The sequence below is a fragment of the Spinacia oleracea genome, chromosome 5 (genome assembly GCF_020520425.1).
Source record: "Spinacia oleracea cultivar Varoflay chromosome 5, BTI_SOV_V1, whole genome shotgun sequence".
NCBI lineage: Eukaryota > Viridiplantae > Streptophyta > Magnoliopsida > Caryophyllales > Amaranthaceae > Spinacia > Spinacia oleracea.
In genome coordinates, this window is record NC_079491.1 from 88,485,074 (window position 1) to 88,498,830 (window position 13,757).

Genomic DNA, 13,757 nt, shown 5'->3' on the forward strand with positions numbered 1-13,757 from the left:
TTCCATGGCATGGATTTTTGAAAGTTGATTAATTTAAGACATATATGTCTTACTTGTTGAACATGACATATAAATGGACCATTGTTAGAAGGTTCTAGACAATTAAGTTCATGGGCCAAAGATAGATTTTATGACTAGCTTATCTATTTTCACAAGAACTCACTACTACATAATTAACTTTAGGTAACATCCAAAAACTGTTACATAAAGGGGGTAAAGTGTTTCCATAGATTATAAGTAACACTTTGTGGGTGATACATCTGCTCGTGCTACCTATTCTTTTAGGTAACACTTTTAATAACATATGATAACACTTTTACTAGTGTTACTAAAATAATTTTAGGTAACACTTTTTCATTCCTATTGTAACACTTAAAAAGTGTTACTCGTAATATCTTAGGTAACACTTTTTAACCATGAGTATCACTTTCTTATATAATCTTTTGATTTAAAGTAGCTTTTATTGAATCATAGGTATCACTTTTCACCATATAAGGTAACACCTTGTTCAATATTAAGTAACACTTTTCTGCTATCAGGTAACACTACGTATTTAACACTTTTAAGTATCTATTGTAACACTTACAAAATGATACTCATATTTTAGAATAATTATTCATTTAATAAATATTACAAAAAATTTATACCAATAATAATGATATTTACAATAAATAATTATACTATAATAATACAATAACTATAATTGTATAATAACAATGATAAAGTTATTATAAGCATAACAATTTTTAACAATAAAAAGAAGAATAGTAATTAATAATAATATGAATCTGAAATAGTTCATTATTTGCACGAATATGCAAATGTCATTTTGAAGGTTAAACTAATAAACGGCAAACTAATGTATTTGATGTACGATCTATGAAAATTAAATTATTATGTTCAAAATACAACCAAATGATCAATATCTAAACATAAAATAGAATGTACAGTAAAAAAAACTATACAAACTTTTGAAAAAGGCCGCCTGACCGGTCAGACCACCCACCCATGGGTGTGTCGCGGGTCAGTTCGCGGGTCAAACAATCCGTGGTTTAATTTTACGGGTTATATAAATATCTATTTTTACCCAATTTTCAAAACCCTATTTCATTTCTCTCTCTTCTCAAACCTTCTGCCTCCCTCTCTCTCCTCAAACCCTCTGCGTTTCAATCTTTGAAATCGCCGGCGGTGGAGAACGGTGCTGGCGAAATTCGCCACCTGCGAGCAAGGAGATATCCTCGATCTCTTTCTCTCTCCTCTTAATACTCTCCGCCTCTCCCTCGCCTCAAAACCTTGTTAGGTTATGATACATATGACAATTCATAAATCATGCGGAAAAACCATAAACCCAGGAAAACATATTATTTACACATAATCATTTAGCATAGATTAGATGCATACTCTTTGTTGCGTGCCTTCCCTAGCTGCGCCCGAACCGAACAAGAACAAGTCTTTAGGACTCCAAGTGTCGTCCCTCCGTAGATAGTCCACAGCACGTCCGGATCCGCCTTAAGATTGACCAACTAGAATCGCCCTTAAGGTACTATTATTTTCGGCACTTTATAGGCAAATGTGTGACTGAATTTTTCTCTCAAAAAAAAACTCACTTTGAATACTTTGAAACTTGTGTTATAAATTGTGAGCCCTAGCCTCATATTTATAGCGGTATGGAAAGGGAATCGAAATCCTATTCAGATACAAATTAATTAAACCTAGAATCCTACAAGAACTCTAATTTAATTAATTTATCAAATAGAATTAGGAATTTAATCATTAACCGAACTCTGCATGTTTTAGGAAACGTGCACGAACACAAACACTTGCACACACACGCACGGCAGCCACGATGGGCCCCATGCGTGCGCGCGAGCAGCAGCCCACTCAGCGCCCGCGCGCGCTGCGCGCTGCGCGTGCTGTGCGCGCTGTGCGCGCTGCGCGCTGCGCGCAGCCTGCTGGGCCTGGCATGGCTGTTTGTGCGGCGCGCTTGGCTTTGCTGGGCGATGGCCTGGCTTCGTGCTGGGCCTCGTCCGGCAGGCCTCGTCCGATGCTTATTCGTACGATGCGCTTCCGATTAAATTTTCCGATTCCGGAATTCATTTCCGATACGAACAATATTTAATATTTCCGATTCCGGAATTAATTTCCGTTTCGAACAAATATTTAATATTTCCGTTTCCGGAATTATTTTCCGATTCCGGTAATATTTCCGATTCTGACAATATTTCCGTTTCCGGCAATATTTCCGATTCTGGCAATATTTCCATTTCCGATAATATTTTCCGACACGTACCATGTTTCCGTTTCCGGCAACATCTACGACTTGGATAATATTTATATTTCCGATACGATCCATATTTCCGTTTCCGGCAATATCATCGTTTCCGGAGTATTCATTCCTTGCCTGTGACGATCTTAGCTCCCACTGAAACCAAGATCCGTCGGTTCCGAATATTCATAGATGGAGTATTTAATGCCATTAAATACTTGATCCGTTTACGTACTATTTGTGTGACCCTACGGGTTCAGTCAAGAGTAAGCTGTGGATTTAATATCATTAATTCCACTTGAACTGAAGCGGCCTCTAGCTAGGCATTCAGCTCACTTGATCTCACTGAATTATTAACTTGTTAATTAATACTGAACCGCATTTATTAGACTTAACATAGAATGCATACTTGGACCAAGGGCATTATTTCCTTCAGTCTCCCACTTGTCCTTAGGGACAAGTGTGCATTTCCTAATTCCTTTGTCGCTCGATGCTTGCTCTTGAACATAAGGTAAGAGTTGTCATCCTTATTATGTCCAGAGGTGTTCCTCGGTTTCAGAGTTCAACTGATCAAATAAACAGATAATCATAGCCTATGATTCATCCGAGCACGACCATGCATTTCACAGTTTCTAGCTCTCCGAGTGGCCTTGTACAACTTTTAAGCATCTCATCCCGATTTATGGGAGGACAATCCCAATCTTGCGATCTTGAGATTAGACTTCGTTTGATAGGTGATTACCTGAGCGTTGCCTTTATAGCCTCCTTTTACGGTGCGACGGTTGGTCAACGTCAAAGCAACCAGTTCTCAAACAAGTAATCTTCAAATCACTCAGGTATTGAGGATTTAGTGTCTAATAATTTAATGAAATTTACTTATGACAGACTTTCATCTCTTACAGTAAAGTTTCATAGGTCTTGTCCGATACTAGTCTTCCCAAAGTAAGTATCTATGCAAATGATTATGACATTGCCATGTCCACATAGTTCAAGAAACAGAACTACTAGTCATCTTGCATTCTAATCGTCTAACGTTTTCTATGCGTCCAATTTTATAGAAAACTCCGATTAGGGACCATTTTCAACCTTTGACATTCAAGTTCACTTGATAGACATTTCTTAGTCACAGGACTGGTCCTGACAGTCTATCTTGAATATATCGTCAAATTGAAGGGACTCATCATTTAATAAACCACAAATTAAATGGATAAATGAATTCTTTTCATTTATTGTGAATGATTAACCAATAATGTTTTACAAAGATTTAAACTCTAAAACTTTAAAACATTAAACAGAGACATCAAAGCCATTCTCCAATATGCTTGATTCCCATAGCTGCAGTGTGCGAGTTGTGCTTCGCCTGCGGCAGAGGTTTAGTTAATGGATCTGATATGTTGTCATCAGTTCCAATTTTGCTTATCTCGACTTCTTTTCTTTCAACGAACTCTCGTAGAAGGTGAAATCTACGAAGTACATGCTTGACTCTCTGGTGGTGTCTAGGCTCTTTTGCCTGTGCAATAGCTCCGTTATTATCACAATACAGGGCTATTGGTCCTTTAATGGAGGGGACTACACCAAGTTCTCCTATGAACTTCCTTAGCCATATAGCTTCCTTTGCTGCTTCATGTGCAGCAATGTACTCCGCTTCAGTTGTAGAATCCGCAATGGTGCTTTGCTTAGCACTTTTCCAGCTTACTGCTCCTCCGTTGAGGCAGAAGACAAACCCAGACTGTGATCTGAAATCATCTTTGTCGGTTTGGAAACTTGCGTCCGTATAGCCTTTAACAATTAATTCATCATCTCCACCATAGACCAGGAAGTCATCTTTGTGCCTTTTCAGGTACTTCAGAATGTTCTTGGCAGCAGTCCAATGCGCCTCTCCTGGGTCTGACTGGTATCTGCTCGTAGCACTGAGTGCGTACGCAACATCCGGGCGTGTACATATCATAGCATACATTATTGAACCAATCAATGATGCATATGGAATCCCATTCATTCGTCTACGCTCATCAAGTGTTTTTGGGCACTGAGTCTTGCTTAGAGTCATTCCATGAGACATGGGTAGGTAGCCTCGCTTGGAGTCCGCCATCTTGAACCTATCAAGCACCTTATTGATATAAGTGCTTTGACTAAGTCCAATCATCTTTTTAGATCTATCTCTGTAAATCTTGATGCCCAATATGTACTGTGCTTCTCCTAGATCCTTCATCGAAAAACATTTCCCAAGCCAAATCTTGACAGAGTTCAACATAGGAATGTCATTTCCGATAAGCAATATGTCGTCGACATATAATACTAGGAAAGCAATTTTGCTCCCACTGACCTTCTTGTATACACAAGATTCGTCCGCGTTCTTGATGAAACCAAAGTCACTGACTGCTTCATCAAAACGTATATTCCAGCTCCTGGATGCCTGCTTCAATCCGTAGATTGACTTCTTTAGCTTGCATACCTTTTTAGCATTCTTTGGATCCTCAAAACCTTCAGGCTGTGTCATAAACACAGTTTCTGTTAAAACGCCGTTTAAGAAAGCAGTTTTGACATCCATCTGCCATATTTCGTAATCGTAATATGCAGCGATTGCTAACATTATCCGAATAGACTTTAGCATTGCAACTGGTGAAAAGGTTTCATCGTAATCCACACCGTGGACTTGCCTGTAACCTTTTGCGACCAATCTAGCTTTGAAAACTTCAAGTTTCCCATCCTTGTCCTTTTTCAGTTTGAAAACCCATTTGCTTCCAATGGCTTGGTAGCCATCTGGCAAATCGACCAAATCCCATACTTGGTTTTCAGACATGGAGTCTAATTCAGATTGCATGGCTTCTTGCCACTGCTTGGAGCTAGGGCTCGTCATAGCTTGCTTGTAAGTCGCAGGTTCATCACTTTCAAGTAATAGAACGTCATAGCTCTCGTTCGTCAAAATACCTAAGTATCTTTCCGGTTGAGATCTATATCTTTGCGATCTACGCGGGGTAACATTTCTAGATTGACCATGATTCTCACCAGATTCTTCTAAAGATCTCTGAGTTTCATCCTGAATGTCATCTTGAGCATTCTCTAGAGTTTGTTGTTCGACTCGAATTTCTTCGAGGTCTACTTTTCTCCCACTTGTCATTTTGGAAATGTGATCCTTCTCCAAAAAGACACCATCTCGAGCAACAAACACTTTGTTCTCAGATGTATTGTAGAAGTAATACCCCTTTGTTTCCTTTGGATAGCCCACAAGGATACATTTGTCAGATTTTGGATGAAGTTTGTCTGAAATTAATCGTTTGACGTATACTTCACATCCCCAAATCTTAAGAAAAGACACATTTGGAGGCTTTCCAAACCATAATTCGTATGGAGTCTTTTCGACAGCTTTAGACGGAGCTCTATTTATAGTGAGTGCAGCTGTATTTAGTGCATGTCCCCAAAATTCTAATGGAAGTTCGGCCTGACCCATCATTGACCTGACCATGTCTAGCAAGGTTCTGTTCCTCCGTTCTGACACACCGTTCCATTGTGGTGTTCCAGGAGGAGTCAATTCTGATAGAATTCCACATTCTTTCAGATGGTCATCAAATTCATAGCTCAGATATTCACCGCCTCTATCAGACCGCAGTGCCTTAATCTTCTTGCCTAATTGATTCTCTACTTCACTCTGAAATTCCTTGAATTTGTCAAAGGATTCAGACTTATGCTTCATTAGGTAGACATAACCATACCTACTGAAGTCATCAGTGAAAGTGATAAAGTAGCTGAAACCACCTCTAGCATTTGTACTCATTGGTCCACATACATCTGTATGGATTAAACCCAATAGTTCATTTGCTCTTTCTCCAACTTTAGAGAAAGGTTGCTTCGTCATTTTGCCAAGTAAACATGATTCGCATTTACCATAATCCTCTAAGTCAAATGGTTCTAGAATTCCTTCCTTTTGAAGTCTTTCTAAGCGTTTCAAGTTTATATGGCCTAATCGACAATGCCACAGATAGGTGAGACCTGAATCATCCTTTTTGGCCCTTTTGGTATTTATGTTATATACTTGTTTGTCGTGATCTAATAAATAAAGTCCATTGACTAATCTAGCAGATCCATAAAACATCTCTTTAAAATAAAACGAACAACTATTGTCTTTTATTATAAAGGAAAATCCCTTAGCATCTAAGCAAGAAACTGAAATGATGTTTTTAGTAAGACTTGGAACATGGAAACATTCTTCCAGTTCCAAAACTAGCCCGGAGGGCAACGACAAATAGTAAGTTCCTACAGCTAATGCAGCAATCCGTGCTCCATTTCCCACTCGTAGGTCGACTTCACCCTTGCTTAACTTTCTACTTCTTCTTAGTCCCTGTGGATTGGAACATAAGTGTGAGCCACAACCTGTATCTAATACCCAAGAAGTTGAATTAGCAAGTATACAGTCTATAACGAAAATACCTGAAGATGGAACGACTGTTCCGTTCTTCTGATCTTCCTTTAGCTTCAAGCAATCTCTCTTCCAATGCCCCTTCTTCTTGCAGTAGAAGCATTCGGATTCAGAAGTGGGTTGACTGACCTTTCTCTTTGCAGATTTGGCGCCAGTTTGCTTAGTTGGGCTGGCTTTGTTGCCACCTTTCTTAGCATTCCTCTTCTTTCCAGATTTCTTGAACTTGCCCCCACGCACCATAAGCACATCCTGCTTATCACTTTTGAGCGTCTTTTCAGCGGTCTTCAGCATACCGTGAAGCTCAGTGAGCGTTTTGTCCAGACTATTCATACTGTAGTTCAGTTTGAACTGATCATACCCGCTATGAAGAGAATGGAGGATGGTGTCTATAGCCATTTCCTGAGAAAATTGCTGATCCAGCCGACTCATATTCTCAATGAGTCCAATCATTTTGAGAACATGTGGACTTACGGGCTCACCTTTCTTAGGCTTGGTCTCAAGAATTTGCCTATGAGTCTCGAATCTTTCGACTCGAGCCAGATCTTGGAACATGTTCTTCAACTCACTGATGATTGTGAAAGCATCTGAGTTGATGAACGTTTTCTGCAGATCCGCACTCATGGTGGCGAGCATTAGACATTTCACATCCTTGTTGGCATCAATCCAACGATTGAGGGCTGCCAAAGTGACCCCGTCGCCTGCAGCTTCGGGCATCGCCTCATCTAGGACATACTCCTTTTCTTCCTGCATAAGAACTATTTGCAAGTTCCTTTGCCAGTCAAGGAAGTTTTTTCCCGTTCAACTTCTCCTTTTCGAGAATTAATCGAATGTTGAATGAATTGTTGTTTGCCATATTAAAAACTACAATTGAAAAGAATAAACAAATAAATAACCATTCACAGTTTCTCTTAATAAACTTAAATTCTAGCATACATGCATAATTCAATGTTTATTAAGGATTTTATTCAATTTATGTGTTCCGGCAGGTGTGAATAAAATGATTCCAAGATCCTAAAATCATTGAAGAACTAAGCACAGTTTGTCGACTTAATCCTAGAACATCTTAGGTAAGCAAAAGCCTTTTGCTAATAGTCTAGAAACTATTCTTGGTTGATAGGTACGTCTAAGAACTTATTAGGTAAACCTATCGAATTTGCCACGACATAAAAGGACTCCTTACTTATATCGTTGAGTTTCACCAAAACTAACATGTACTCACAATTATTTGTGTACCTTGCCCCTTTAGGACCAATAAGTAACACCTCGCTGAGCGAAAACTATTACTAGATTGATGTAAAGGATATCCAAGCAAGTGTATATTTTGGCATGGCACCTTTTAACTCAATTTTTAAGTTTGGAACTTAAGGCTCTTACTATGTTGGTTAGATTTTAAGTGAACTAAAATCCTTAATCATGCAACATAATCAAGCTTTTGATCTCATGCATTTTAAGACATATTTAAAACAATAAATAACTTAAAACATGCATAAGATATTTGTGATCTAGTATGGCCCGACTTCATCTTGAAGCTTTGACTTCAAAGTCCGTCTTGAAAATCTCCGTGGGAGGCACCATTTTCTTCAAATAGGATAAGCTATAACTAATTACAACTATTTGATGGTTCGCAGACCATATTTGAATTGAAAAATAACTTTGGTACTTTAGACCAATTACATTCAAATTAATGGTACGCAGACCATATTTTCTATCCTATTTGGGCCATACTAGTCACTTCATAACCTGCAAAACAGTACATATACAATATATACCATTCACCCATTCATTATCATGAATGGCCCACATAGCTGGTTAGTAAAACACATTATGCATCACGTAAACATTTGCAGCAATTAATCAAGGGCACCAATAATCTACCAATTATTCAGTCCTTATTAATTCTAATCAAGTTGTTTTAACCTTAAGGATTTGTAGACCTAATCAAGAGTTTATGACTAAAAAGCGCTCCCACTTAAACCAATAAATTCATATGCTTTACCAATTTTAAACATAAAAATGTATTTCTAGTCTAACCGGAAACATACAAATTTAATTAAAATTTAAAGCTCATATAAATTTATAATTGAATCCAAAAAGTTTAATTTAATTTCAGTCGCATTTAAATTAATTCATGATTTTAATTTTAGTAAAATAATTAGAATAAATTACATTTATTATAATTATAATATTCAAAATTAAAATCCAAGAAAATAATTTAAATTATTAATTTTAAAATTAATTAAAATTACGTGAACTGAAATTTTCAAATTAAACATTCAAAACGATCTAATCGTAACGCAAACACCCTACGCATTGCCTGCCCATGGGCCGCACGCACACAGCCATTGCTGGCCATGTGCGCGCAGCCCATGCGCTCGTCGCATAGCTGCTGCATCCCTATCGCAAGCCTCCGCACGCATTGGTGCTCGTTGCGCGCGCGACATCGCTCGCTGGGCGCGCGACATCGCTCGCTGGGCGCGCGAGCCATCGCTCGCTGGGCGGGCGACATCGCTCGCTGGGCGGGCGACATCGCTCGCTGGGCGGGCGACATCGCTCGCTGGGCGGGCGACATCGCTCGCTGGGCGGGCGACATCGCTCGCTGTGCGCGCGAGCAATGCTAGGCGCAGCGCTCGTGGCACGCGAGCTTGCGCTCGCTGCGCGCGAAGCTGCGCGCTCTTGTGCGAGGCAGCGCGCGTTGTGGCGCAGCTCGCTTGCTGCCCACACGCGACTGCCTTGGCTCGCCCTACGCCCATGCCCATTCGTCCATTGGTCGTGGCACACGACACAAGGCAGGGCTGCTGCCTTGTGCTCGTGCACTACGCCCTTGCTCATTGCATTCGTGCCGCATGGGCGACGAGCTCCCTTGCTCGTCGTCGCATGCCCGCATTATGCAACACCCCTTAAGGGTAACACGAAGCGTCCATTGCTTTGTGCGTGCAAGTTATATGAACGAATCGCATAAAAATTTAAAATTTATATTTAAAATTAATGACAAATTAATAAATAATATTAATTTCATAATTTTAGGGCGAAAAATCGAAAATTTATTATCCAATTGATTTCCGATTGTTATGGATTCAAGTCTAGGTCATAAAAATTTAAAATTTATCGTAAATTTACAATTTTTATGGTGGTTTTTAATCATAGGTTTCTAATTAAATTACAATTAATTATGAAAATCAAATTAATTCTAAATTATTCTAATTTTCAACAAATTAATCATAATTACAAATTAGATTGCATAATTAACAAGACTAGGCATTCAAACTTGTTAAACATATGCAGTAAGTCAATCAAAAATTCAAGATTTATCAACAAGAATCGCAAATATTTAATTTAACATCTTAAATTTACGAAATTTTGCATTCGAAAAACTAAAACCTTCGAAAAGTCATAGTTAGGCTTCGAATTTGAGAATTCTGGGTTCGGCAGAAAATTACTATTTTTGTCAAAATTTTAGAATGCCTTTTACATGCGGAATTGACACAAAAATCACTCAATTCGGATGAGTAACGAAGAAACTGCCGAAAAACTGCGTACGTATAATTAAATAAACGCAATTTGCAATTAATTAACAATTACGAAAATTAATCACCCCTTTTAATTCTTGCAAATTTGTAATATTTAACCATGTTCATGCAATTTAGATTATGAAAATAATAAGGGGCTCGTGATACCACTGTTAGGTTATGATACATATGACAATTCATAAATCATGCGGAAAAACCATAAACCCAGGAAAACATATTATTTACACATAATCATTTAGCATAGATTAGATGCATACTCTTTGTTGCGTGCCTTCCCTAGCTGCGCCCGAACCGAACAAGAACAAGTCTTTAGGACTCCAAGTGTCGTCCCTCCGTAGATAGTCCACAGCACGTCCGGATCCGCCTTAAGATTGACCAACTAGAATCGCCCTTAAGGTACTATTATTTTCGGCACTTGATAGGCAAATGTGTGACTGAATTTTTCTCTCAAAAAAAAACTCACTTTGAATACTTTGAAACTTGTGTTATAAATTGTGAGCCCTAGCCTCATATTTATAGCGGTATGGAAAGGGAATCGAAATCCTATTCAGATACAAATTAATTAAACCTAGAATCCTACAAGAACTCTAATTTAATTAATTTATCAAATAGAATTAGGAATTTAATCATTAACCGAACTCTGCATGTTTTAGGAAACGTGCACGAACACAAACACTTGCACACACACGCACGGCAGCCACGATGGGCCCCATGCGTGCACGCGAGCAGCAGCCCACTCAGCGCCCGCGCGCGCTGCGCGCTGCGCGTGCTGTGCGCGCTGTGCGCGCTGCGCGCTGCGCGCAGCCTGCTGGGCCTGGCCTTGCGCTGGGCCTGGCATGGCTGTTTGTGCGGCGCGCTTGGCTTTGCTGGGCGATGGCCTGGCTTCGTGCTGGGCCTTGTCCGGCAGGCCTCGTCCGATGCTTATTCGTACGATGCGCTTCCGATTAAATTTTCCGATTCCGGAATTCATTTCCGATACGAACAATATTTAATATTTCCGATTCCGGAATTAATTTCCGTTTCGAACAAATATTTAATATTTCCGTTTCCGGAATTATTTTCCGATTCCGGTAATATATCCGATTCTGACAATATTTCCGTTTCCGGCAATATTTCCGATTCTGGCAATATTTCCATTTCCGATAATATTTTCCGACACGTACCATGTTTCCGTTTCCGGCAACATCTACGACTTGGATAATATTTATATTTCCGATACGATCCATATTTCCGTTTCCGGCAATATCATCGTTTCCGGAGTATTCATTCCTTGCCTGTGACGATCTTAGCTCCCACTGAAACCAAGATCCGTCGGTTCCGAATATTCATAGATGGAGTATTTAATGCCATTAAATACTTGATCCGTTTACGTACTATTTGTGTGACCTTACGGGTTCAGTCAAGAGTAAGCTGTGGATTAATATCATTAATTCCACTTGAACTGAAGCGGCCTCTAGCTAGGCATTCAGCTCACTTGATCTCACTGAATTATTAACTTGTTAATTAATACTGAACCGCATTTATTAGACTTAACATAGAATGCATACTTGGACCAAGGGCATTATTTCCTTCAAACCTTGTGCGACGACGACGACAAGATCGAGAATGAATCGGCAACGAGGTAATTCTTCCATATCTCTCCTCCATTGTCCTTCATCTTCTGGTTTTAGGTTTTTGTTTGATATTTTCGATTTTCCTAGCATAGAGGTGGCGCCGGTGATTCGCCTTGTCGCATTAGCCGTCAGAGATGGGAGGAGAGCGGAATGGAACGGAGGACTGAACGGCGGTGGCGACTGAAGCACTACTTTCATCTTCTGATTTTAGGTTTTTTAATTTTCAGCTTTTTGTTTAATTTTAGAAATTAGGTTTTAAAAATTTTCGATTTCCTTTTTTTACTTTTGTAGATCTCATATGAGGTGGCGGTGAGGCACTACTTTCGCCATCGATGATGGAGCAAAGAGGCGAGATTGTGGTGGCGCCGAGTATGGTGGTTGTGTGCGGTGATGTTAGTATTGTTGGATCTTAGGTGGCAGCGGATGGTGTTGCTGGTGTTGTCGGTGCTGTGTTTGTGGTGAGATGTCCAGTAGACGATGTGGTGCTTGGCTGGTCCCTGGGTCGTGGCTTACTGTTAAATGTTGTTGGTGGTGTTTTGTTTTAGTTTAAAATTGTATTGGTTTAGTTACATTTTTGTTATATTTAATAATAAAATGAAATGGTTTAGTTCAATTTGTTTTCAATTTTTGTGATATTTAGTAATAAAATGAAATGGTTTAGTTCAATTTGTTTTCAATTCCTGTTTTAGTTATATATTTTTTGTATTTAGTTAAGAAATAAAACGGTTTAGTTGAATTTTTATTCATTTAAGTGGATTATTGTTTTAGTTAAGAATTTTATTGTTTTAGGTATGTTTTAATTATATTTAGTTATAAAATAAAATGGGTTAGTTGCTCTTTTTTTTCAATTATTACTTTAGTTATATTTTTTTTGTATTTCGTTAAGAAATAAATAGTTTTAGTTATTTATTATTTTCAATTAGTTTTGAGATTGAAATGGTTAGTTAATCAATAAAACCAATTAGTCGAGGAATAGATTCAATTAGTTAAGGAATAGATTCAATTAGTTAAGCAATAAAAATAATTAGTAAAACACTGAAACTAATTGGTTTATAGATTTTTAAAAAAAAAATTGTTAAGCCTAAAATTCAATTAGTTATTCACTTGAACTAATTAGTTAAGCAATTGAACCAATTAGTTAAGCAATTGAACCAATTAGTTAAGATTGAAATTCAATTAGTTAAGGTTGAGATTCAATCAATTAAGCAATCGAACTAATTAGTTAAGCATTTGAACCAATTAGTTAAGCACTTGAATTAATTAGTTAATCAATCGAACTAATTAGTTAATCATTTGAACCAATTAGTTAAGCAATGAAACCAATTAGTTAAGCACTTGAATTAATTAGTTAAGCAATCGAACTAATTAGTTAAAGTAATGGAACTAATTAGTTAAGCCTAGAATTCAATTAGTTAAGCCTAAAATTCAATTAGTTAATCCCAAAATTCAATTATTTAAGTTTTGGAACCAATTAGTTAAGCAATGAAATCAATTAGTTAAGCATTGTAATTAATTAGTGAAACGTTGAAAATCAATTAGTTAAACATTTGAACCAATTAGTTAAGCAATCGAACTAATTAGTTAAGAATTTGAACCAATTAGTTAAGCAATGAAACCAATTAGTTAAGCAATCGAACTAATTAGTTAAGCATTTGAACCAATTAGTTAAGCATTTGAACCAATTAGTTAAGCAATAAAAATAATTAGTAAAACACTGAAACTAATTGGTTTATAGATTTTTTTTTAAAAAAAATTGTTAAGCCTAAAATTCAATTAGTTATTCACTTGAACTAATTAGTTAAGCAATTGAACCAATTAGTTAAGAAATTGAACCAATTAGTTAAGATTGAAATTCAATTAGTTAAGGTTGAGATTCAATCAATTAAGCAATCGAACTAATTAGTTAAGCATTTGAACCAATTAGTTAAGCACTTGAA

At 37.8% G+C, this 13,757-nt stretch overlaps 1 protein-coding gene and 1 long non-coding RNA gene across 2 annotated transcripts; one reads left to right on the forward strand and one right to left on the reverse strand.

Annotated features, from left to right (window-relative positions):
- Nucleotides 1-957: 957 nt before the first annotated feature.
- Nucleotides 958-12,112, reverse strand: LOC130461943 (uncharacterized). The gene is made up of 2 exons (XM_056830254.1): nt 11,784-12,112; nt 958-1,292 (listed from the first exon to the last, which is right to left on the reverse strand). The coding sequence occupies exons 1-2, from the start codon at nt 12,016-12,018 to the stop codon at nt 1,108-1,110; spliced, it is 420 nt and encodes a 139-aa protein (XP_056686232.1). The 5' UTR covers nt 12,019-12,112; the 3' UTR covers nt 958-1,107.
- LOC110789990 (uncharacterized) lies at nt 11,775-12,245 on the forward strand. Its single transcript, XR_002533687.2, has 3 exons — nt 11,775-11,828; nt 11,913-12,031; nt 12,112-12,245. It is a non-coding gene; the product is annotated as an uncharacterized lncRNA (long non-coding RNA).
- The last annotated feature ends 1,512 nt before the right edge of the window (nt 12,246-13,757 follow it).